General features: G+C 39.3%; 1 protein-coding gene across 1 annotated transcript in view; it reads right to left on the reverse strand.

The window, feature by feature from the left end:
- LOC141494563 (uncharacterized) overlaps positions 1–26,520 on the reverse strand; it is a 68,296-nt gene that overhangs the window by 30,784 nt on the left and 10,992 nt on the right. The window contains exons 4-10 of the mRNA XM_074195901.1: positions 24,516–24,794; positions 15,902–16,204; positions 14,414–14,692; positions 11,078–11,356; positions 7,827–8,105; positions 3,491–3,793; positions 2,008–2,286 (exon numbers count right to left, since the gene is read on the reverse strand). Of these exons, the coding sequence (XP_074052002.1) occupies positions 2,008–2,286; positions 3,491–3,793; positions 7,827–8,105; positions 11,078–11,356; positions 14,414–14,692; positions 15,902–16,204; positions 24,516–24,794 (2,001 nt within the window). The remainder of the gene's footprint in view (positions 1–2,007; positions 2,287–3,490; positions 3,794–7,826; positions 8,106–11,077; positions 11,357–14,413; positions 14,693–15,901; positions 16,205–24,515; positions 24,795–26,520) is intronic.

A 26,520-nucleotide genomic window follows, 5' to 3' on the forward strand; every position in this document is an offset into this window, starting at 1 on the left:
AGCTGGAGGCTGAAGGATGCCCTGGGATATCCAACTACAATAAATTTGAAAAGCAGAATGGCAGCAGAATTGGATGCTTGAACAGAAATCAAATTCTGATTAGCACCTGATTTACTAGGAGGGAGGAAATGAATGGCAATATAGGTGATGGCAGCTCAGCCCTTTTCCTGTTGCTTAACTCCAAGAGCCAGAGTTAACTCTCCAAAGAGGCAAAGTGTTGCTGATGCATCTGTAATCATTTCTCATACCCTTCCTCTGGAAGCATTCTTTCTCTAGTGATGCCTCTACCATACAGCCCTCTCTCCTGATCTCCTGAGATTCTGGCTCTGACCATAAGACTCCTCCCAATTCCATTCTTTGTTCTCCAGACTTTTCTCCTTTTCAGCTTATTTATATGGATTGGCTCTTCTGGTACCACTATTCTCTTCATTAGAATGGAAACTCTTTGAAATGAGGGATTGTCTTTTTTTTTTTTCCTTCTAACAGTAAGATCTTGGATTCTTTTTTTTTTTCGGTTTTTGCTAAGCAATGGGGTTAAGTGACTTACCCAAGGCCACACAGCTAGGTAATTATTAAGTGTCTGAGGTTGGATTTGAACTCAGGTACTCCTGACTCCAGGGCCAGTGCTCTATCCACTGTGCCATCTAGCCACCTCAAGATCTTGGATTCTTATCAGAGTGATTAGCACAGAGTAAGTAATACATAAATATTTATCTATCTATCCACGAGCTCCTAAGTCCTTTTTGATAGAAAATCTTCTAAAACACCAAGGCTCTAATAAGCATCTGCAATGAACTCAGACGTGAACAACTTAGGAACAAGCATGGGGAGTTATTACAAAAGAAAACTGTGCCCTTTCCTTCTTCAAGAATTTTAAAATGTCTTCAAGCTCTTCATTGGAATCTCTTCTCTCTACTCCCTATCTGATTGCTGGATTCCCCCACCCACCCCAGTATAGCTCCTTTTCTCTCCTCTGGTAACTTCATTAATTATTAATTATATCATGGTCCTGGTGCAGGTGACTCCTAGATCTACATATTTACCTTTGTTTTTATGACAAATGTTGTTAAAGTTCCTCAAAATGGAAAGTCTCTATTGCTGTAGAGTAACAAGAACCTAACCAGATCATTTATTGTTGGAGACCATCTATGCCAATGATCCCAAAAGACCTAAGGATAAGTTAGATTATAAACTTCAGGTAACTAGCATCCTGCCTAGTTCAAAGCTAAACAAAGGGAATCTTAGTAAAGATATGTATTAGATTTGAAAGGGAAGAGGGGAGATATTCCCTGAATAACCTTTTATGGAGCTATCAAAATAAATCTTTATTCTATTGATATTTCTTATTTCCATACTTGGGCACCACAGTATTCTAAAAAGAGCCCTGGGTTAGAAATCAGAATACCTCAGCTCTGGTCCTAGTTCCTTACTTCCTAGCTAAGTGATCTTGGACAAGTTAAACATCATTTCCTCATCTGGCTTTCTGTAGCTCCTGATTGTTTCGAGTTCTAATCTTTTTACCTGAATCTCCAAATGTCAATCTAAGCCCTAGATATTTTAAAATTCTTTCCATTTTTTTCCCTCTGGATGACAAATGAGAGTTAGGTAGCAAGGTGATGGAGGACATTTAAAACTCTAGATTTGAAATTTGTATCTGACTTTCACCTACTCTGCAAAGCAAGCTGACCTGCTAGCTAACTGGCCTTGTGACCATAAATAGACAAGTCATCTAAGTTCTTAACCTCAGTTTGTTCATCTGTAAAATGGAGCTAAGAAAACCTAGAGCAGTAGCTTGGCTTCCCAGGGAGCTCTTAGGGTTCACCAATAAGATGATTTAAAGAATCCAGTGAAGGTTAAATCTGATTATTCTTATGGGAGGGTAGGTTGTGGGGGTATATAAAGGTATATACCTATATGGAAGGGTATAGGTTCAAGGGAAGCTTGGATGACAGAACTCTTCCCGCAACCCAGGAGGAGAGGAGCTTTGACTGTGCAGCACTATCTTACCCCATTCAGCTGCCAGGTCCAGACGTTGCATATCCAGGAGAACCATGAGTAAGAATGAGGGAGTCCTGTATTTACCAAGTTGCATCAACAGCAGATTGGCCAGAGTTGAGGATGTGGCGGCTGACTCTAGTTCTTGCTCTGTGATTCTGGGCCCTGTCAGGTAATTCCAGTCACTCAAGTCAGACTTGAATACTATCAGTTGGAACTGGGACAGTTTGTTCAGTCTACTCACCACCTGAGCTTTGAACTCATCCATAGTGGTGGAGGGATCATTCAGGGCTGTGGGAGAGAGGTATGGGAGGAGTGAGTTTATCTCTGAACTAGCATACCCTGGTGGGAAAAGTGAAATGGCCTGCCCTTGGACTTAGGTGCTAAGTGCTGCCTCACAAAAGGGCCCAAGATGACTTCCAGGGCCAGGAGGAAGACCGAGTCTGCAGGGAAACAACCCCAGGATAGGGAAGGCCTGCCAGGGATTGCTTCACTTCTCCCCTCTGTTTTCCTCTGTGGGTCTGTCCTGCCCATGGGTAGCACTTTTGCTATGAGTCTGTCTCTCTGATTATTTCTCTCCATCTTTTTTCTTTCTCCCTCTTCATTCTCCCTCTTCCTCTCCTCTACCCTCCTTTCTCCTATATCTCTCTATTCCCTTTCTTTCCTCCCCTCCTGCTCACCTGCCCTTTCTGCCCGTCTCAAGACTCTTCCTCTCCATTCTCCTCCGCTATCGCCACCTTCCTCTATCTCTCATTCAGTACAGAATTGCTAATCTTTATATCATGGGATAGATCTGTAGAATGAATTTTCATCATTGAATTATTCCCTAATCTCTCGGAATATTTGTTTTACCAATTCTTCTTACCAACTTCCTTTATAATTGTAGTCGCATGACCATTTTTACTAATAGCTTCACCTTCTTAGATGATCATAGTTGTCCCTAATACCCCTACATAGTCAGGCAGTGAGAATTCATTTCTTTTTCACCTTGTTTGTAGAAGAAAACTGGAAATTTTCTGACCTACTTAGCCATCTTCCCAGAATCCTCCCCCAAAGTCCATTTCTTTTCAACTGCTACCTCAAATTCCAATCTCAGCTCCTATTTTTTTAACTGTTTATAAACTCTATACATCTTTTTTTTATCTGAGAGTGAGGCAGACATGACTCCCATTAGCTGTGCAAATTAAACTGGCCTGCTAGTTTACTAGCCCTCTGACTAACTATCACTTAACCTCTAAGCCTCAGTTTGTTAGTCTGTAAACCATACCTGAGAATACCTGGATCAGAGTCTTAATTGACCAGGGGTCACACGTGGGACTCACAATTGAGAAGATAATTTAAAGAGATGGGAAACAGTCAAAAGGGGAGATTATACTTATGGGGAAGGTAGATAGGGATATGAGATTGTTACTGCAAGGGAAACCTGGGCGGTGGGGGGGGGGGGTATTTCCTTTCCCAGGAGGAGCAAAGCCCTGAGGATGCAGTGCTACCTTACCAGAATTGGTCTTCAGGGCCATATTCTTCACTGGTGGGAATATACGCAAAAAGTCCCTAAAACTCAGTGTCCCACCATAAGACTTCGGAGGCTGATCCTCCAATGCAGAAGTCTTGGAAATCTTTTCCAGGTCCTGATTCCTGATTTCGTACTCCTCCCCAAAGTATCTCATGAAAAGGGGGAGCTTGTTCAGGTTGGCTTCAGTCACCTCATCCAGTTTCCTCAACTCCTCCTTGGAATAGAAAGGCCAGGCCGGGTCTGGGCAAGGAGTATCTTCAGAGTTGTCATTGGGACTGCTGGGGTCTGCAGGTGAGAGGTGGGACAAATCTTCAAAATGAATCATTGCACTAATTTGGCTATCGAGTTATTCCCTAACCCCTCAGAATATTGAAATTTTATCCACTCTTCAAATACTACACAACCATCAACTCAGATTGCTTTACACTTTTGGTCACATAGCATTTTTATGAATTTTTTTTACTGATATCTTCAGCTTCATCACAGTTGTACCAAATATCCATCTCCCTGAAAGGCATCCCACTTGTTTTTTACTGGAAAACATTTTTCAAAAACTCACAACACAAGGTGACAGAATTTCAAAATCAAAATCAACAATGTGGTAGACAGACAAATGGAGCTTACCAGTGTCATCAAGGGATGCTCTGTACAAAGGAGGTCCAATTTAATTGGGTTTGACATCCTGCTATTTTGCTGAAGCTGTTAAATGTTTCAAGTAGGTTTTTAGCTGATTTTCTAGGTTCTCTAAGAATTAAAATTTTGTTTCCTCATGGTCAGTTTTAATTCCTTCAATTTCTTTTTCTTCACTTATTGCTAAAACTATATTGAATATTAATGGTGATAGTCGGCATCCTGGTTTCATGCCAGTGTAATTGGAAATGCTCCAAGTTTATTCCCAATACATATAATGCTTCTTCTTTGTTTTAGCTAGATACTGTTTATTATTTTAACTCCAATAAGGGAACATTGTTCCCATTAACAACAACATTGTGAGATGATCAACTCTGATAGATGCTATTCCTCTCAGCAGTCCAGTGATCAAAGACAATCCTGACAGACTAACTATGGAAGATGGCTTCTAAACTAGGGAACTAAACTAGAAAAAAAATGTGGAGGCTGAATATAGAGAAAAGCATATTATACTCACTTTTTAAAACTTCTTTTATGTTTTGTTATTTCTTTCTTATGGTGCCTTTTTTCCTCCTTAGTTCTAATTCCTTACAACATGACTAATATGGAACTATGTTAAACAGAATTGATTGTTTATATAAGATTGTTTGCTGCCATGGGGAGAAAGGAGAGAAGGGAGGTGGTAGAATAATGCGGAACTCACAAATGTATAAATGGATGAATGGTGAAAACTACCTTTGCATGTAATTGGAAAAATTAAATTAAAGTCAAGAAAATATGAGCTACTGAATAAGGGGACAAGACTTCTCTTACTTCTTTCATCGAGATGGGACTGGAGAATCCCAAGATGCAGTGGGGCCATTGTCAGATCTCTGAATCAGGTTCTGTTTGGGCCTGACCCTCTAACTGAACATATTCAGACAGGTCAGCAACATGTCCATATACAAAGATGTTTCTGTTCAGACCAGGTAATAATTCTTTTATCAAAAATTTAAATATTTTATTTATTCATTTTTCTAACTTTGTGCCATAGTACTTTTTACCAATCATTTTTTCCCCTAGGCTTTGAGTTTTACAATTGTTCTGCCTTCCTCTCTTCCCTCCTCTCTCCCCCTGACAGAAAGTAATCTGTTATAGGCTCTATATTTGTAACCATGCTAAACATTGATCAATGTTGAATATATTGTGAGAGAAGAATTGGATCCACAGTCAGTACTGGAATGAATTGTTAGAGATCTTTCATATCAAGGAGACAAAAATATTAGGGATCCAGGGATCTGAGGATCAGGTAGATATAAACTCCTTTGACTTTCTAGCACCCTGCTTAATTTCTAGCTGATCAAAAGGAATCTAGTAAAGACCTGTTGGTTTGTAATTGAAAGTGGTGGGGGGGATGTCCCTTGAATAACCTTTTATGGAGTTATAAATATTAGAGAAAATATGACACATATGACAACTTTTTAAAATTGAAGATTATGAGCTTTGGTCTTCACTTAAACTCCATAGTTTCTTTTCTGGATATGGTTGGTATTTTCCATCACAAGTCTTTTAAAATTGTCTTTGATTATAAGCACAATGAGCATCACTCAGTGTTATTGTTAGTGTATGGGTAGTATATGGGTAGTATTCTACCCAATTCACTCGGCATCAGGCTTTTTTTCCAGGCTTTTCTGAAATCCCATCTCATATGATTTCTTATAAGTGATAATTTTGAAAGGGAATGGTCCTCAAAAAAAAAAAAGTATCCACTACCTCCAAACAGTTTGGAGATAAAATCTTCATCTACAATCTGCCCTTTCTAGCTTCATCTCCTGGTACCCTGGTTTGAACTCTGAACTATATATTAATTGGGTTAGTCTCTGCAAACTATCTTTGTTCTTACTCATGCTGTTGCTTCAACCTGAGATACCTTCCCTTCTAAAGTTTGTCTACTGACAAGCTTTCTATCAGTCTTTTAAATCCCAATCTAAATGCATACTGCAAGGCACAGGATAGTAGAGTGTTCTAGATTACTGGACTTGTAGTCAGAAAAAACTCAATTTGGATCCCACCACTGGCAATTCTTAGGTAGATGATCAAAGGCAAGTCTCTTCCCCTGAGACTCAGTTTTTCATATAGTCATATTAGAGCCATACTTGTCTGCTTGGCCCTTATACATGATTCCATGTTGTCTCTGGGTCTTGACACAGGCTTTCTCTCCAGGTCTATTCATAACTTACGTTTCATAACTTCCTACTTTCCTTAGCTGACCAAAGTGATCCTCATTTGTTGCACTGGGATTGAGAGAGGGAAGAGGGAATAGTCCCCTAAATAATATTATCTCTTCCCATCCTGGTCATCTACTTGTTAGTATCCTCTCAGAAATGACTATATATATTTTTATTTCATTTTTCTATCTCAATGTTGTTTTTCTAGAAGTTAAGCTTATTTATTTATTTATTTATTTATTATTTTATTTTAGGCAATGGGGTTAAGTGACTTGCCCAAGCTCACATAGCTAGGCAATTATTGTGTTGGAGGTCAAATTTGAACTCAGATCCTCCTGACTCCAGGACCAGTGTTCTATCCACTTCAGCAAACTAAACTGGTTTTAATTTGGCATCCCAAGGACATACATATTGAATGAATGAAGCAAGCTGGCAGGGACCATTTATGTTGTCAAGGTCCTTCCTTAAGCTCAACAATCAGGAACTATGTGCTTTGGGCCAAGCCCTGGGTTGAAAGCCAAAGATATAAGGAGAGGCCAGAACAGAACCCCTGCCCTCAAGGAGCTTTCATTTTAAGGGGGATACAACTTACCAAAAATTCTATACAATTCTGGTATTTATTTTTTATGCCACACACTTGATCTCTCACAATCAGTACTGGAATGAATTGTTAGCAATCTTCCATACCATGGAACCACAAATATTTGGGATCTAGGGATCTGAGGATCAGGGTAGATATAAATGCCTTCAGTTTTCTAGCACCCTTCTTTATTTATAGCTGATCAAAGGGAATCTAGCAAAGACCTATGGAATTACAATTAAAGGGGGTGGGGAGATGTCCCTTGAATAACCTTTTATGGAGTTATCAAATAAAGCTTCAGTCTATGCATGTTTTGGTCCACTTGAGAGTCATGGTATTCTAAAAAGTGTCCTGGATTGGAAGCCAGAGGACGTTAGATTTGGTCCTAGCTCCCTACTTATACAAATGAAGTAAACTTTGGGAGTATCAATGTCTTCATCTGACTGTCTGGACCTCCTGGTTGTTCCAGGTTCAAATCTTTTTAACTGAATCTCCAAATACCAATGTAGACTCTAGATTTCTTTAAATTCTCTCCATGTTTTCTATTTGATGACATCTTGACAGTTATGCAGCAAGGTGATAGGGGACATTTAAAGCTTGGATTCCAAACCTGGGTCTGAATCTAACTAACTATGAAAATTAAATTGACCTGTTAACTAACTTGTCTTATAACCATAAATAGGTACATCACTTAATGCCCGAGCCCTCAGTCTGTCCACTTGCAAAATGGAATTGAGAATACTTAGAATAATAGTTTAGTTTATTAGGGAGCTATAGGGACTCACAAATAAGGCAATTTAAAGAGTCCAGTGAAGGTCAAGCCTGGATTATTCCTATGTGAGGGTAGGAGGGCAGGAACCCCCAAGAGGAGAGGAGCTCTGCTTGTGCAATTCCATCTTACCCCAGTCAGATGCCAGGTCCAGACGTTTCAAATCATTGAATGCCAAGAGTAAGAGCCAGCGGGTCCCCATCCTGCTGTATGTCTTCAGCAGCAGATCTGCCAAGGTGGAGGATGTGGAGGCCAATTGAAGGTCCAACCTTTTGATTCTACCCCCCATTTGGTAACCCCAGTAAATCAGGTAATTCTTAACCATTTCTAGCTGGGCCTGGGTCAACTTGTCCAGTGTGCTCTCCACTTGGGCCTTGAAGCTCTCCAAGGTAGAGGAAGGAGGATCCGGAGCTGGTGGAGAGAGAAAGAGAATAATGAGAACTGAGAATACACTGACAAGTCAGCAACATGTCCTGAAACAGAGATATTTCTGCCCAGACCTGGTGATAATTCTTAAAGGGAATCCTCCTCAAAAACAGTGTCCGCTAATTCCAACCTGAGTATGGAGATAGTTGTCTTCCACAATCACCTTTACTTCTTCACCTTGGACCCCATACAACACACTAATTGGGCTCTTCTCTGCAAGTGCTCCTTGCTCTTGTCTTGTTGTTAAGTCAAAGTGACATATCTTCTCTCCGGCTTCTCTTCTCCTGAATTTCTATCTTTCTTTTAAAGTTCAACCCAAATGCAAATCCAAGGTACAAGATGATACAGTGCCTAGCTTACTGAACATGTAGTAAGGAAAAACTCAGTTTGAATCCCACCACTGGCAATTCTTAGCTGGGTAATCACAGGCAAGTCCATCAAGCTGAGACTCAGTTTCTTCATGTGTAGAAGTATCCACCATTCTCTATTACAGTCATACCGACATGCTTGGTCCTTACACAAGGTTCCATCCCCTTTCTTTTGTTGGTAGAGGCCTTCTCCCCAGGGCTATTCAAAATCTCTGATTAATAGAAGCCCTTAGCTAACCACAGTGAGTCTCATTTGTTGCTTTGGTGTGGAGAAATGGGAGTGGGGAATGATCCCCTGAATAATATCATCTCTTCCCAAACTGATCCCCAACTCATTCGTATCCTCTGAGAAATGACTTCGTACTTTTTTTATATCATTTTTTTCTGTCAATAATGTTTTCCCTACAATAAAAGCTCCTTGAAGGGAAGAGATAAACTGGTTTTAGTCCATTTCCTAGCACACACATATTGAATAAATGAAGCAAGCTGGCAGGGACCATTTATATTGTCAAAGCTCTTCCTTATGGTCAACAAGCAGATACACTTGCTGTGGGCCAAACCCAAAGATAGAGAAGCCAGAACAGAGCCCTACCCTCAAGGAGTTTGCATTCTAATGGGAGACATAACAGATATATGACTCTCTACAATGCTGGGATTTATAGTTTTTGCCACACACATATAATAGATGCTGATTGGATCCTAGAGTTCATAGCCCAGTCCAAATTTCCTGACACCTTCCTAGAGCCCCATTAAAACTGAATAGTCAGCACATCTTGGCCTAACTCCTTCTTTGACCTGAGAAAACAGCACCACCAGGATGTTAACCCTAGATCCTGGATCATAAATCCCAGAATGGATATTTCCCTAGAGCCACACATATGCTCTACCCTTCTTTGCTATCCTTTGAATGAACTTGTGAGGAAATCAAGCTAATTGCAATATCATTATCATACATTAATGTCCCCTAAGTGAGCTTTTCTATATACATTTTGGGTAACCACATACACAGTTCCACCAAGGCTACATGGCTATCTCATAGCAACAAACTCCCCCCTGTACTGCCTGTTGAAATCAAAGTCCTGCTGACCCTTTAAAATTTCTTGTCTTGCTCCATTAATGGCCTGCTTCTTAGTAGTGTTCTGCCCCAAGGTTGGTTGAGTCATCACCAACTTTGCCTCAGTGACCAAGTGATCTTGGTGTGGACAAGGTCCTTTGAGGAGAAGAGCCAGGGAACTGTGTGAACATTAATAAACATCATAATGTGGTTTTAGAAACAACTTAGAACATTAGAGACCATCCAAAAATACTCTTAAACATTTGCAAATCTCATCAATGCAACATGCTTGAGCTCTACAATCAGTATTGGAAAGGATCATGGGAGAATTTTCAAACCAGTGATCCCAAAAGATTAGGGATAAACTCTAGGGATCAGATAGATTATAATCCTTTCTAGCATATTGTTTATTATAGAACTGAACAAAGGGAATCTGATTAAGATCTGTTGGTTTGTAATTAAATCAGAGTGGGGAGATGTGACCCTGAATTTATGGAATTATCAAAATGAATCTTCAATGCATGGATGTTTTGGTCTCAACATTTGGGTGTCTTGTTATTCAAAAAAGAACCTGGATTAGAAGTCAGAGCACCTCAATTCTGTTAACTAGCTAAGTAACTTTTACCTCTGTAAGTATAAGTACCATCTGGCTTCCTGTCTTGGTTGTTTCACATTCTCGTCTTTCTAACCAATGCTCCCAATGTCTATTTCAGTTCCTGATCTATTAAAAACTCTCTCCATCTTTTCTATCTGGGTGATAGCTGGGAGTCAGGCAGCATGAGGATGGAGGGGGTATATATAAAGCTCTGTATTCTAAATCTTTTTTTTTTTAGCAAATTAAGCTGGTCTTATAGTTAACTAGCCTTGTGATGATAAAAAGGCAAGTCATCCCTCCTCTAAGCCTGAATTTGTTCTATAAAATGGGGTTAAGAAAACATGGAACAGTAGCTTCACTTATAAATGTTTGTCCTTTTTTTTAGGTTTTTGCAAGGCAAATGGGGTTAAGTGACTTGCCCAAGGTCACACAGCTAGGTAATTATTAAGTGTCTGAGGATGGATTTGAATTCAGGTACTCCTGACTCCAGGGTTGGTGCTCTATCCACTACACCACCTAGCCACCCTGTCCTTCATTTTTGAAGAAGACCATGACATCAGAGCTGTGATGTCATGACAAGTGCATGGATTGGATTTGAGTGAGGGGGAGCTGTGCTAAATCACCAATCTCACTTTCTCCTCTGGAGATCCAGTGACCAGATATGAATCAGGGTGACTGGAGATGGATGAGAGACCATCAGGGTTAAATGACTTGCCTAAGGTCACACAGCTAGTAAAAGTCAAATGTCTGAGGGTCTGAGGCAGGATTTGAACTGAGGCTCACAGATAATAAGATGATTTAAAGAGCCTAGTAAAGTCAAATCTAATTATTCTTATAGGGGGTGGGACATGGGAGGAGGGTATTGGTGCAATGGAAGTCTGGAGGGTTGCAACTCCTCCTGCAGAGGGAGGGGAGCGCAGATTGTGCAACCCCACCTTACCCCAGTCAGCTACCAGGTCCAGATGTTGACTTTCCAGGATCTTCCTGAGTAAGAGCATGCGAGTCCCAACCTTGCCATATACATTCAGTAGCAGATCAGCGAAGGTGGAGGATGTGGAGGCCAATTCCAGGTCCTGCATTGTGATTTTGATCCCCGTGAGATAATTCCAGTAAATCAGGTAAACTTTGAACAGTTTAAGCTGGGCCTGAGTTAGCTTGTCCAATGTGTTCACCACCTGGGCTATTTCCAGTGTGAAAATGGAAGAGGCAAGGTGCAGAACTGGTGGAGAAAGGTAGGAAAGAAGTGGTGGATATAGCTTTTCAATAGTGGATAAGAGCAGCAAAAGTGAAAGGAACAGCCTGTGAACTTGGTCAGCATTACCTGGATAAAGAGTCCAGGTTGGCCATCTCAGTGTGGAGAGGAGGATTGTGCCCAAGGGTACCCAACCCCTGGGATGGAAAAGGGCTGATATTTCAGGGATTGTTTCTCCTCTGCTTCTGTTTTCCTTTGCACAGCTGTCCTGTTAATGGGTCCCTGCTTCCCCTGAAATATCTAATTCTGTCTCTGTCCATCTCTGTCTCTCTACCGTCCCTTCCCTTTTTTTTAATTTTCTCCTCTTCTTCTATTCCACCTTCCTTTCTCTCATCCTCTCTTCTTCTTCATCTCTCCATACCCTTTCTCTTCCTCTCCACTCTCCTCACTACACCTCCCACCTCTACCTCTCATTTTAAAGTACAGTATTTCTAATCTTTTATAGTACTGAGGGTTTGGAACAAATCTGTGGAATGAACCCATCAACCTACAGAATATCCAGATGAGCCACTCTCCAAGTTCTAACTAAACCAACCACTGAGTTTGCTTTACAATGGTGGCCACACAACATTTTTTTTACAAATTATTTTTTGTTGATATCTTCAGCTTCTTACATCACCATGGTCATCCCAAGTACCATCTCCTTGAAAGCCAGTCACCGTTTTTATTGGAAAAAATTAATATTTTGCAAGAACTCACCATACAAGGTATCAAAATTCCAAAATCAAATTTGAGAACGCAGTAGGTGAAATGAAGACATATCATGAAGTGAGGCATAAAACAGGCAAATAATGCTCACCAGATGCTCTTTGCAATGGAGATCCAAACTTAGAGATAATATCTCAGAGATGGTCACTTTCAGTATTTTGAGAGGGTGCTTGGTTTGAATCCTCAATTGAAAAGAATACCTGAAGGCATAGCTAGGTGACACAATAGATAGAGGACTAGATGTAGCTAGGTGGTGCATGGGATAGAGCACTGGCCCTGGAGTCAAGAGGGCCTGAGTTCAAATCTGGCCTTAGACACTTAATAATTACCTAGCTGTGTAATCTTGGGAAAGTCACTTAACCCGTTGCCTTGCAAAAACAAAAACAAACAAAAACTAGAGGACTCGCTCTCTAGTCCAGAGGCCCTGAGTTCAAATCCTTGAATTCATATTGCACCTCAATCATTTACTAGTTGTATGATCCTAGACAAGTCACTTAACTCCACTACCTCCAAAGAAAGGTCCTCTGTGACCTAGGGCAAATCATTCAATCTATTTGCATTTCAACTTCAAAATAAATTTTAGAAGTGTACAGGACTATTATTTGATGCCTAATAACTATTCAGTGCCTCATAGAATAAAGTCTTAACTCTTCAAACTGCCATTTAAGACCTTCCATAAAGTTTTCTGTAGACAGTCTGCAAGAGATCTCATGCACCTGCTTCCACCTTTAATTGAAATTTCCCCCAGGTTCTTGAGATTCTATTCTATTGAAATACAGGCCCAGAAGGTTCAGCCCACTCAAAAAGGTTCCAAGTCTGAGCAGGTGAATGGTTCTGTTGGATGCCTTAAACTCAGGGTGGCTGCAAGGTGATGAACTTTCTGGCCACAACTGTCCAAAAAAAAAAATTGTATGGGCATTGTGATCTGTGATAAACAGGAATTGTAAAGTAGGAAGGAATTACAGGCTGGTGGTGTTGAGGTTAAGCTTTGAATTTAAGGATTTTAACTCAAGTTCTCTAGTTTGGTAGGGCTAGTCCTCTATTGTGGCACTTAGTTATCCCTTCAAGAATTATTTTCAACTGAGAATTCAAACCCAAATCTTCTCCCAAATTCCTGGGATAAGAGACCTGAGAGGTCATCTCTAAATTTGGATCTCCTTTGCACAGAGCATCCCTTGAAGATACTGATGAGCTACATTTGCTAGTTTTATGCCTCTTTGCATTATATTTGTTAATATGCTACCACATTCTGAAATTAGACTTTGGAATTTGGTCCCCAAGAATCTGAAAACCCTCCTCAGACCCTTCTCTGGAAGCTCTTCTCCTCTTCTCTTTCCTCCCTCTCTGATTGCTTTTCTCATCTGGTCACTGCATTAGCTACCATGGATTAAATAATGATCCTGATGTAGATGACTCCCAGATCTACATACATATCTTTGCTGCCATGACAAGAGTTGTTTAAAGTTCCTCAAGATAGTCTTTATTGCTACAGAGTGAGAAGAACTTAACTGAATCATGTATTGTTGGAGACCTTTCATGCCAATGATCTCTAAGGATAAGTTAGATTATAAACTCCTTCGGGTATCTAGCATCCTGCCTAGCTCAAAGGGAATCTGAAAGGGAGGAGGGGAGATGTACCCTGAATAACCTTTTATGGAGGAATCAAAATGAATCTTTGATCTATTGATATTTCTCACACTAGGGCACTGTGCTATTCTAAAAAGGGCCCTGGATTAGAAGTCAGAATACCTCAGATCTGGCCCTAGCTCCTTACTTCCTAGATAGGTGATCTTGGTCAAGTTAAATTACCTCCATAAACATCACTTCCCTTCTGACTTCCTGTAGCTCCTGGTTCTTTCAAGTTCTAATCTTTTTTACCTGAATCTCCAAATGTCAATGTATACCCAGATATTTTTTTAAACTTCTCCATATTTTCTATTTGTGTGACAACTGGTAAGGTGATGGGGTAATTTTATGCTCTGTATTCCAAATTTTCAACTGACTCTCACTTGCAAAATAAGCTGGCCTGCTAGCTAACTAGCCCTGTGACCATAGACAAGTCATCTAACCTCTTAACCTCTGTTTGTTCATCTGTAAAATGGAGTCTAAGAAAACCTAGAGCAGTAGCTTAGCTTCCTAGGGATCTACTGGGACTCACCAATAAGATTATTTAAAGAACTCAGTGGAGGTTAAATCTGATTATTGTCATGGGGGCAGGTTGTGGGGATGGGAGGGTATAGGTGCAAGGGAAGTCTTGATGATACATCCCCCCCCACCCAGGAGGAGGGGAGTTTTGACTATGCAGCATCATCTTACCCCATTCAGCTACCAGGTCCAGACGTTGCATATCCAGGAAAACCATGAGTAAGAATGAGGGAGTCCTGTATTTGCCAAGTTGCATCAGCAGCAGATCGGCCAGGGATGAGGATGTGGCGGCGAACACCAGGTCCTGCTCACTGATTCTTGGCTCCATTGTGTAATTCCAGTCAGTCAAGTCAGACCTGAACTTTCTCAACTGGGATTGGGACAATTTGTCCAGTCTGCTTACCACCTGGGTCTTAAACTCATCCATGGTGGTGGAAGGCTCATTCATCTCTGTGGGAGAGAGGTATGGGAGGACTGGGCTCAGTCCTGAACTGATGGACCCTGGTGGGGAACATGAAATGGCCTGCCCTTGCACTTAGATGCTAAGCGCTATCTCAAAAAAAGGGTCCAAGTTGACTGTACCATGGTTGGTTAGAGGATAGAGCCTGCAGGGAACCAACCACAGGATAGAAAAGGCCTCCCAGGGATTTTTTCACTTTTCCCCCTCTGCTTTCCCCTGTGGGTCTGTCCTGTCCATGGGTCAGCACTTTCTCTTTCCCCTTCTCTTTCTTGTCTTTTCTCACCATCTTTTTCCTTTCTCCCTCTTCCTCTTCTCTACCCTCCTCTCTTCTCCTCTCTCTCTCCTTCATCTCTCCATCCCTTTTTTTTCCCCTCCCTTTTGTTTACCTCCCCTTTCTCTCCCTCTCAAGTCTTTTCCTCTCCACTCTCCTCTATACCCATCCCTCCTCTATCTTTCATTCTAAAGTACAGTATTACTAACCTTTATATCATGGAAAGTTTGGGACAAATTTGTAGAATGAATCCCCAATCCCAAAATATCTAAATTTTACCCACTCTTCAAATCCTAACAACCAACCTCTCAACTTCTTTTATGATTGTGGCCACACAACAATTTTTAAAAATAAAATTTACTAATATCTTCACCTTAGAATCATAGTTGTCCCTAGTACTCCCCCAAATATCCAGAAAGTGAGAATTCATTTCTTTTTTGACTAGTTTGTGGGAAAAATCTGGAATTTCTAATTAGCCATCTTCCCAGAATCCTCCCCCAAGGTCTCTGTCATTTCAACTGATGCTCCAAATGCCAATCTTGGCTCCTATTTTTAAACTCCTCTTTTTAAACTCTCTCCATCCTTTCTAACAGAGAGAGGCAGATATGACTCCCATTAACTGTACAAATTAAACTGGCCTGCTAGTTCAGCAGCCTTGTGACCATATACAGGTGAGACATTTAACCTCTAAGCCTCAATGTGTTAGTCTGTAAACTAGATCTGAGAATACCCTGAGTAGTATCTTAGTTGAGCAAGGGTCAAATGGAGAGCTCAAATGAGATGATTTAGAGGATCAGGGACAGTCAAAGGGGGAGATTATAATTATGGGGGAGCTGGGTAGGGGTAGGAGGTGTTATTGCAAGGGAAGCCTGGGGATTGGGGGAGGGGACATCCCTTCCCAGCCTTTGATGATGCAATGCTACCTTACCAGAATTGGTATCCAGGGCCATATTTGTCACTGGCGGGAACATACGCAAAAAGTCCCAGAAAGTCAAGGTCCTGCCAAAAGACTTCGGTGGCTGATCCCCCAGTGAGGTGGTCTTTGATGCCTTTTCCAGGTTCTGATCCCTGATTTGGGACTCCTCCCCAAAGTGTCTCTTGAAAAAGGGGAGCTCATTCAGATTGGCCTCTGTCACCTCATCCAGATTCTTCAACTCCTCCTTGGAATAGGAAGGCCAGGCTGTGACTGGGAAAAAAGTGCCTTTGGAGTTGTCAGTGGGACTTCTGGAGTCTGTGGGTGAGAGTGGGACAAATCTTCAAAATGAATTATTGTTATTAATCTGGCCATTGAATTATTCCCTAATCTCTCATAATATCTAAATTTGATCCACTCTTCAGATCCTAACAAAACCAACCACTCAGATTACTTTACACTTTTGGTCACATGGAATTTTTAAAAATGATTTTTTAATGATATCTTCAGCTTCTTGTACTATCATAGTTGTTCCAAGTATCCACCTTCCTGAAAGGCATCTCAGACAATCCCTGAAAGGCATTTTTTTTACTGGAAAAAATATTTTTCAAGAACTCATAACACAAGGTAATTCTATTACAAAATCCTATTCAAGAATGCAATAGACAAAATTAACTAATATCATAAAGTGAGGCATAAAACAGACAAATGTAGGTTACCAATGACATCTGTGCAAAGGAGTTTCAAATTTGGGAGATGACCTCTGAGGTTCCATACCCTTTGAAAGGTGTACTTTCAGGAATTAGGAGAGACTCTGGACTTGAATTATCATTTGAAAAGAATACCTGAATATAAATTTCTACCCTTTCCATAGATTGCACAGAGTATTTCTTGATCTGTTCAATAGTCTATGGTATTGCCCTTTATGTCTAAATCTGTCCTCATTTTGTCCTCATTTTGGTAATAGGGTATGAGATGTGAGTCTATGCCCAGTTTTTGCCATACTGTTTTCCAGTTTTCTCTACAATTTTTGTCAAATAGCGAGTTCTTATCCCCAAAGTAATATATTTGAGTTTGCCAAACAGTAGTTTACTAAAGTCTTTCACTACTGTCTCTTTTGTACCTATCCTAATCCATTGGTCCATTTCTCTGTTTCCTAACCAATACCAGACAGTTTTGATGACAATACTTTATAGTATAGTTTTAGATCTGGTATAGCTGGGCCAGCTTCCTTTGCATTTTTTCATTTTTTGGTTATTTGATTAATATGACACTGAATAATTTAATTTTGGCTGGAATTGTCATTTTTATTACATTAGCTTGCCCTAACCATGAACAATTGACATTTCCCCAATTGTTTAGATCTGACTTTATTTGGGTGAGAAGAGCTTTGCAATTGTGTTCATAGAATTTCTGGGTTTGCCTTGGGAGGTAGATTCCCAAATATTTAATATTGTCTGCAGTTACTTTAAATGGAATTTCTCTTTATATCCCTTGCTCTTGGGTTGTGTTGTTCATATATAGAAATGTTGATGATTTATGTGGATCTATTTTATATCCTGCTACTTTGCTGAATTTGTTCATTTTTTCAAGGATTTTTTAGATGATTTTCTTGGGTTCTCTCAGTATATCATCATATAGTTTGCAAAGAGTGAAAGCTTTGCTTCCTTACTGTCAATTCTGATTCCTTCAATTTCTTTTTCTTCTCTTATTGCTAAAGCTAACATTTCTAATACTATATTGAATAGTAACGGTGATCAAGGGCATCCTTCATTCACCCCAATCTTATTGGAAATGCTTTGAATTTATTCCCATTACATATATATTTGTTGATATTTTAGATAAATACTACTTATTATTGTAAGGAAAACTCCATTTTCCCCATAGTTGCTAAGTGTTTTTAATAGGAATGGATGTTGTATTTTATCAAAGGTTTTTTCCAGCATCTATTGAGACAATCATATGATTTCTCTTGGTTTTGCTATTGCTATGTTTAATTATGTTCAGTATTTTCCTAATATTGAACCATCCCTGTCTATCTGGTATAAATCCTACCTGATCATGGTGTATTATCCTAGTAATAACTTGCTATAATCTCTTTGCTAAAATTTTATTTAAGATTTTTTTTATCAATGTTCATTAGGGAGATTGATCTGTAATTTTCTTTGTTTTGGTTTTTCCTGTATTGGGTATTATAACCATATTGGTGTCATAAAAGGAATTTGGCAGAACTCCTTCTTCTCCTATTTTTTAAAATAGTTTATGTAGAATAGGAGTTAGTTGTTCCTAAAATGTTTGGTTGAATTCACTTGCAAATCTATCTGGACTTGGAATTTCTTCTTAGGGAGTTTATTGATAGTTACTTCAATTTCTTTTTTTCTGAAATGAGGTTATTTAAGTATTCTATTTCCTCCTCTGTTAATTTGGACCATTTGTATTTTTGTAAAAATTCATTCATTTCACTCAGGTTATCAAATTTATTGGCAGTTTGTCAAAATAGCTCTGAATTATCTCTTTAATTTCCTCCTCATTGGTTGTTTGTTCACCCTTTTCAGTTTTGAAACCAGTAATTTGGTCATCTTTCTTTTATTTTTATTTCTTTTATTTATCAGATTTACCAAAGTTTTTCATATTTTTATGGATTTATTTCATTGAAACCAACTCAGTCTTATTTATTAGATCAATGATTTTCTTGTTTTCAATTTTATTAATCTCTTGATTTTCAGAATTACTAATTTGGTTTTTAATTGGGGAATCTTTAATTTGTTCTTTTTCTAGGTTTTTTTAGTTGCATAGCCAATCCATTGATCTCTTTATTTTTTGCAAATAAGCATTTAGAGATATACAATTTCTCCTCAAAACTGCCTTGATTGCATCCCATAAATTTTGGTATGGTATCTCAGTCTTATCATTTTCTTGGATATAATTATTTTTTTTAGCTTTTTGCAAGGCAAACAGGGTTAAGTGGCTTGCCCAAGGCCACACAACTAGGTAACCATTAAGTGTCTGAGACCGGATTTGAACCCAGGTACTCCTGACTCCAGGGCCGGTGCTTTATCCACTATGCCACCTAGCTGCCCCCTTGGATATAATTATTGATTATTTCTATGATTCACTGTTTGCTCCACTAATTTAAAATTATTTAGTTTCCAATTAATTTTTGTTTTATCTTTCCATGACCCTTCATTATATGTAATTTATATTGCATCATGGTCTTAAAAGTATGCATTTATTATTTCTGACTTTCTGTATTTGACTATAAGGTCTTTATACTTAGTATATGGTCAATTTTGATATAGGTGCCATGCACTGCAGAGTAAAAGGTATATTCTTTTCTATTCCCATTAAGTTTTCTCCAGAGGTCTATCATATCTAAGTTTTCTAAGATTTTATTCACCTTCTTAACTTCCTTCTTATTTATTTTGTGGCTAAATTTACCTAGTTCTGAGAGAGGGCAGTTAAAGTCCTTCATTATTAAAGTTTTGCTGTCTATATCTTTGTAATTCACTCAACTTTTCCTCTAGAAATTTGGATGCTATACCACTGGGAGCCTACATATTTAATAATGATATAGTTTTATTTCCTATGATGCCATTTTTTTGAATATTTTTAAAATTTTTATTTATTTAAGGCAATGGAGTTAAGTGATTAATTGCCCAAGGTCACCCAGCTAGGCAGTTATTAAGTGTCTGAGGTCGCATTTGAACTCAGGTCCTGTGCTCTATCTACTGTACCATCTAGCTGCCCCTCTATGGTGCCTTTTAAGAAAATGTAGTTTCCCTCCTTATCCTGTTTAATGAGATAAATTTTTGCTTTTTCCTTTATCTGAGATTGGGATAGCTATCCCTGATTTTTTTTACTTCAGCTAAAGCATAATATATTTTGTTCCACCCTTTTACCTTTACTATATGTGTATCTCTCTGCTTCAAATGTGTTTCTTATAAACAACATATTGTAGGATTCTGGTTTTTAATCTATTCTGCTATCTGCTTCTGTTTTTTTAAGGTTTTAGCTAGGCAAAGGGGTTAAGTGGCTTACCCAAGGCTACACAGCTAGATAATTAAGTGTCTGAAGCCAGATTTGAATTCAGGTACTCCTGACTCCAGGTCTCTATCCACTGGGCCACCTAGCTACCCCATCTGCTTATGGAAGTTAAGACATTTATAGTTAAGATTATTAATTCTGTGTTTTCCTCCATGATATCTTTCCCCATTTATATTTTTCTTTTAACTTTCCTCATTCCTCTCACCAAAATTTTATTCCCTTTTTTTTAGAATTTAACTTTCAGTTTATTTTCACTTATACCTTCACCTTCCCTTTTATCAGTCCCTTATTCCCTTTTCTTTCCCTTCCCCCACCTTTTCTTTATAGAGTAGCAGTTTTTAAACCCAAGTAGGAATGTATCTTATTCCCTCTTTGGGGCCAAATCTATTGAATAGGATTTACTCAGAGTTTACACTCTTCTTTCTTTCCCTATAATATAATAGATCTTTGTGCCTCTTCACCGAGTGTTATTTATCAATCAAGTACCATCAATCGTGGTTCATCAATCAAAGCTTGAATGATTGCTTGATTGCCTGATAAGCTCAAAGTACTATCAATCAAAATATAATCACAGATTGATTATTTGATAAGCAACATTGCCTCAGTCACTAAGCACTCTCCCCTCTTCTGTCTCATTAGAAATACATTTCTCAAGCATCCTGAACATTAAATTATAATCATTTTATACATTTTCCCCTTTTCAAGCACCCTACAAAGGCACACAAACCTCATGAACCAAAGTGTCATAAAAGTAAAATCATTCCAGGAACAATTTGCCTAGCCCCAAGCATACTCTCCCACACTCCCTCCTTTAGTTCCCCAGCCCAGGTATTTAAACCCTTGTTACTGAAGTTTGGATTAAGTCCTACCCTTCCAAGTAGGTTCTCACCCTCTGTTGCTAAAAGGCTCTAGGTACTGAGATATTCCAAAGGTCTCTCTTAAGAACTTTACAATTGATTGTAAGGCATGGGAGACACCAGCTCAGGACTGTCTAGCATAGATGATGCCCTCATCAGAGAAAGTGCTTGTTAGTTATACAGAATTAAGGTAGGTCAAAGAAAACTAAGACACAAGTTTAGAGTAAACACCACCTACTTTCTAAACCCCTGGGCTTTTTATCTCAAAAATAGTGATGTCATCTTGGTCCTTGTCAATGGAAAGACAAGAACCAACCATAGCAACATCCTCTAAATCTAATCTTTTCAATTATTATTCAAACCTTTATCCATCCCAAAAGAAATACAGTTCTCTAGAGTTACAAGTGTTATATCTTTTCTAATTGGATTGTAAACAATTTGATGGTCTTGACTAACATTTGTTTTTGTTTTTTCCTTCCCTTTTTCTTTTACCTTTTTATGCATCTCTTGATTGGTGTATCTGGTGATTGAATTCTCAGTTCAGTTCTGGTCTTTTTCAGGTAATTTTTGAAGTCCTCTATTTCATTGGACATCCATTTTTTCCCCCTGAGCGTGTATGCTGAATTTTGCAGGGTAGTAAATTCTGGGTTATTATCCAAAGCTCTTTGCCCTCTGATATATGGCATTCCAAGTTCTCTGGTCCTTCAATATTAAAGCTAAGAAGTCCTGTATACACCTAGCTGTGCTTCCTTTGCATATAAATTGCTTCCTTCTTTTGCTGCTTCAAGTATTTTTGTCCTTTATTTGAGACTTCTGGAATTTGGCTCTGATAGCCCTTGGCGTTTTTATCCTGTGTTTTCTTTCTGGAGGAGTTCTGTGTATTCTTTCAATGCCTATTTTGCTTTGTTGCTCTAACAGATTTGGACAGTTTTCACTGATAATTTCCTCCAAGATGTTTTCCAGGTTCTTTTTTGTTTTTTTTATCTAGGCTTTCTGGTTGTCCAATGATTTGTAAATTATCTCTTCATGATCTTATTTTCTAGGTATTTTTTTCCCCCTAAAAGGCAACTTACATTTTCTTCATTTTTTCCAGGCTTTTTAATTTGCTCGATGGAATCTTTTAGTCTTAGAGATTTATTGGTTTCTATTTGGGCAATTCTAGTTTTTAGGGTCTTATTTTTTCAACTAGATTTTGTGTTTCCTTTTCCAGTTAGTGGATTTTATTTTTTGAAGAGTTATATTCTTTTTCCAATTGCTTATTTTTACTTTAAAAAGATTTGAATGCTTTGGTCAATTTTTCATAATTTTCCTACATGACTTTCATGCCTTTTTTCCATTTTTTTCTTCCTCTCTTCTTTGGTTTTTAAATTCTTTTTTAAACTCTTCTATGAGCTTTTGGATTTGTGTTCAATTCATAGATGCTTTTAAATCTTCCCCTGTAAGTAATTTTTCACCGATTTCTTCTTCTAATATTGCATTGTTATCATCTTCATCTGCAAAGTAGCTTTCTATAGTGAGTATTTTTAGTTTTTTTGCTCATATCGAAATGTCTGAGCTCTCATCCTGGATTATAGGGAATATTGACCCAAGTTTTTTTTATCCTGGTGCTATGGTCTGCTCTCTGACCTGTCATTGGCCAAGATGTTGTCTGTGCAGTATAGGTCTTGCCTTTGTGGAGTTTTGTTTCCAGGTTTTTGCACCACTGTTCCCAGAGTTCAGACTTTGTTTGGGGTTGGATTCCTTCCTGCTTGCTATATAGCTGCCAGATCTAAGCTTGTTGTCAAGCTGTTGAGACTTGGACTGCACTGTATTGCAAGCCTCCCACTGGCTTTCCCATTCTCCTGCCTAGCTGGGCTTTACTTTCCCCCTTTCCCCAGAGGAACAGACCTTCACTGAAGATTCTCCATGATGCTGAACTTCTTTGGATCTTGTCTTTTTATATGGTATCTGTAGCTTTAATGTCAGTGCAGAGGCATTTTTGAGTTTTGTGTAGGGAAAAGTTCCAGGAGCATGCTAGCCTCATGGTTGCTATCTTATCTCTACCCTGGAAGTCTCCCAATCTTTTTTATTTTGTGCAAGGTTTTGAGTTTTATAATTTTTCCTCCCCCCCCACAGAAAGCAATCTGATATAAGCTCTGTATTTATAACCATGCTAAATGTTGATTGATTTTGAACATATTGTAAGAGAAGAATCAGATCTAAATGGAAGGAAGACAACATTAGATAACTATGGACTTATAGCGAGAAAAACTCATTTTGAATCCTACCACTAGAGATTATTAGCTGGGAAACCAAAGACAAGCCCTTGCCTTGAGATTTGGTTTCTTCACATGTAAAAGAAATACAATAATAACTTTAATATCCACCACTGTATTAGAGCTACACTGTTCTGCTTTGCTCTTATATATGACTCTGCCTCCTTTGAGTTTTTGCTTTTTTGCACTGGGGTTGAGACAGGGCAGGAGGGAATAGTCCCCTTAATAATACTATCTCTTCCCATCCTGATCACCTGTTTATTAGTGTTCTCTTAGAAATGACAGCATATATTTTTATTTCATTTTTCTGTCTCTTTATAGTCTTCCCTTGAAGGCAAGAGCTGAAATGGTTTCAACTTTAAATCTCCACCCCTAGTGTGTGCACACACACACACACACATACTGAATGAATGAAGCAAACTGTCAGGGACCATTTATGTTGTCAAAGTCCTTCCTTATGGTAACAAGCAGGAAGCACTTGTCAAGGACCAAGTTACATGCTGAGAAGGAAAGCTATAAATCGAGGCCAGAACATAGCCCTTGCACTCAAGCAGCTTACATTCTATAGGGGTCACCACACATCAAAAACTCTATGGAGTTTTGGAATTCAGTTTTTATGCCACACATTGTTCCATCACAATCAGCTTTAAAATGAATTGTTGGTGATCTTTCATTCCAAAAAATTAGGGACCTAGGGATCAGAGGCTCAGGTAGGTATAAACTCTTTCAACTTTCAACCCCCCTGCTTAATTTATAGCTTATCAAGGGGGATCTAGTAAAGACGTGTTGTTTTGGAATTGAAAAGGGATGGGGACATGTCAAATGAAGTTATCAAAAACTTCATGTTTTTAGTCTACATACACGGGCATCTTGGTATTGTAACATGGGTCCTGGATTAAAAGTCAGAGGACTTCAGGTCTGGTCCTAGCTCCCCACTTACTAGATAAGTGACATGGGACAAATGAAGTAACCTCTGAGAGTATCAGTTTCTTCATCTGGCGGCCTGGACCTCCTGGTTGTTTCAGGTTCTAATCTTTTTAACCGAATCTTCAAATGCCAACTAGACCCCAGAACTTTTTAACTCCATCTTTTCTATCTGGGCAACAGCTGGCAGTTAGGCAGCAAGGTGATAGTGTAAAACTCTGGATTCCAAAGGTGATTCTGACTCTCACTAGCTGTGCAAATTAAGTTGGCCTGCTAGTTAACTAGCCTCATGACCATAAAAAGTACTTCACCTAACCTCTAAGCCTCCGTTTGTTCTCTGTAAAATGGAACTGAGAATACCTACAGCAGAAGCTTAGCTTACTTGGGAGCTAATGAGGTTCACAAATAAAGCAATTTAAAGAGTTCAGTGAAAGTCATGGCTGATTATTCTTATGAGAGTGAGGGTTAGGAGGGTGTTGGTGAAAGGGAAGCCTAGAGGACAGGATCCCCCAAGAGAAGGGAAGCTCTACCTGTGTGGCCCCATCTTACCTTCCTCAGCTTCCAGGTACATAGGGTTCACATCATGATTCATGAAGAGTAAGAGCCAACGGGTCCCGGTCCTGCTGTATGCCTTCAGCAGCAGATCTGCCAAGGTGGAGGGCGTGGAGGCCAGTTGAAGGTCCAACCTTTTGATTCTTTCCCCCATTTGGTAAGCCCAGCCAATCAGATGATTCTTGATCTGTTTCAGCTGGGCCTCGGTCAGCTTGTCCAGTGTATTCACCACCTGGGTCTTGAAGCTGTCCAAGGTGGGGGAGAGAGGATCTGGAGCTGGTGGAGAGAGGTGGGGAGAAGGTAAGGGTAAAAGCTCAAACTGGCTGACAGCAGTAAAGATAATGAGATGGCCTGCTCATAACCCTAGGGAGCAGAAAGCATCCAGGTTGGCCTTCTGAGGGCTTCTCACCTCTGCTTTCCTCGGGGGGGGGGGGGGGGGGGGGGTCTGTTCTATCCAGGGGTCCTGCTTCTACTTTCTCTGTCTCTCCATCCCCTCTCCTGTTTCTCTTTCTCTGCTGTTCTCCTCACCCTTTCCTCTCCTCTGCCCTCCTTTCTTTCCTCTCTCTCCTTCTCTCCTCTTCTACATTCACACTCCCCTGTCCTCCATCTCTCATTCTGAAGTACAGGATTTCTAACCCCTTCTAGTAGTGAGAATTTGGGACAAATCTTCAGAATGAATTCCTGTCGTTGATCTGGCCATTGACTTGTTCCCTCAATTTGCTGAATTTTCCCAAATTTGACCCCCTCTTCAAGTCCTAACTAAACCAGCCACTCAGCTTGCTTTATACTTGTGGTCATACAATATTTTTAAAAATTAAGATTTTTTCAAGTTTAATTTTAAGATTACTGATATCTTTTTAATTTAAGGCAATGGGGTTAAGTGACTTGCCCAAGGTCACACAGCTAGGTAATTATTAAGTGTCTGAGACCAATTTTGAACTCAGGTGCCCCTGACTCCAGGGCCCGTGCTCTATCCACTGAACCACCTGGCTATCCCAAGACTATTGATATCGTCATCTTATTTGTCCCAAGTACCCACCTTCCTAAATGGAATTCCATGTTTTTTATTGGAAAGAAATACATTTTAGAAGAACTTATAGCACAAGGTGACAGATTTCCAAACTAAAATCCCAAAATGTTTTAGAGGATATGAACAAATATCGTGAAATGAGTCATAAAACAGGCAAATGGTGCTCACCAGTGTCATCAAGGTATGCCCTGAACAAAGGAGATCCAAAAGTAGAAATGACCTCTCATGTCCCATAGCCTCTGAAAGAGTCACATACAGGAATTTGGAGAGGACCCTAGGTTTGAAAGAATACCTGAAGGGACAATGAGGTGAAAGAATATAACGCTGACCCTCCAGTTTAAATCCCTGAATTCAACCTCAAGCACCTCTTGACTGTGGGATGCTGGGCAATTCACTTAATCCCACAGCCTCCAAAAATACCTCGATGACCCAGGGCAAATTACTTAATCTCTCTAGGTTTCATCTTTAAAATGAGTAAAAATGTGAGTATAAGACTATTCTATGATACCAAATATTCATCCTTTGGCTCATAAAGTTTAAACTCCTCATTCTGGCATTGAAAGCTTTCTAAAATGTGTTTCCTCCCAACCTAATGTTTCATTAGTATCTAAACTGAATATTATCTACCAGTCAGATCACTTTTCTCTGGATGATCTGCAAGAGATCTCATGTTATTCCACTTTTAATTTAAGTCTCCATCTAGGTACTTGGATTTCTATTCTATAAAATAGAATACAGAATCTGGAAAGTTCCACCTTTTCAAAATGGCCCTGAGTCTGGGTGAGGATTGGGTGTTTTGGATGCCTTTTTGATGAGGATATGTCTCATTCATCCTCAGGGTGGTTGCAAGGTGATGAACATCCTGGTTACAATAACTATCAAAAAACTTGTAAGGGGGCCTGTAATCTTGGAAAGAAGAGAATTATAAAGTTAAAGGGAAATAAATCTTTAAAATAGCAGTTGGGATAGAAC

The sequence above is a fragment of the Macrotis lagotis genome, chromosome 7 (genome assembly GCF_037893015.1).
Source record: "Macrotis lagotis isolate mMagLag1 chromosome 7, bilby.v1.9.chrom.fasta, whole genome shotgun sequence".
Taxonomy (NCBI): Eukaryota; Metazoa; Chordata; class Mammalia; order Peramelemorphia; family Peramelidae; genus Macrotis; species Macrotis lagotis.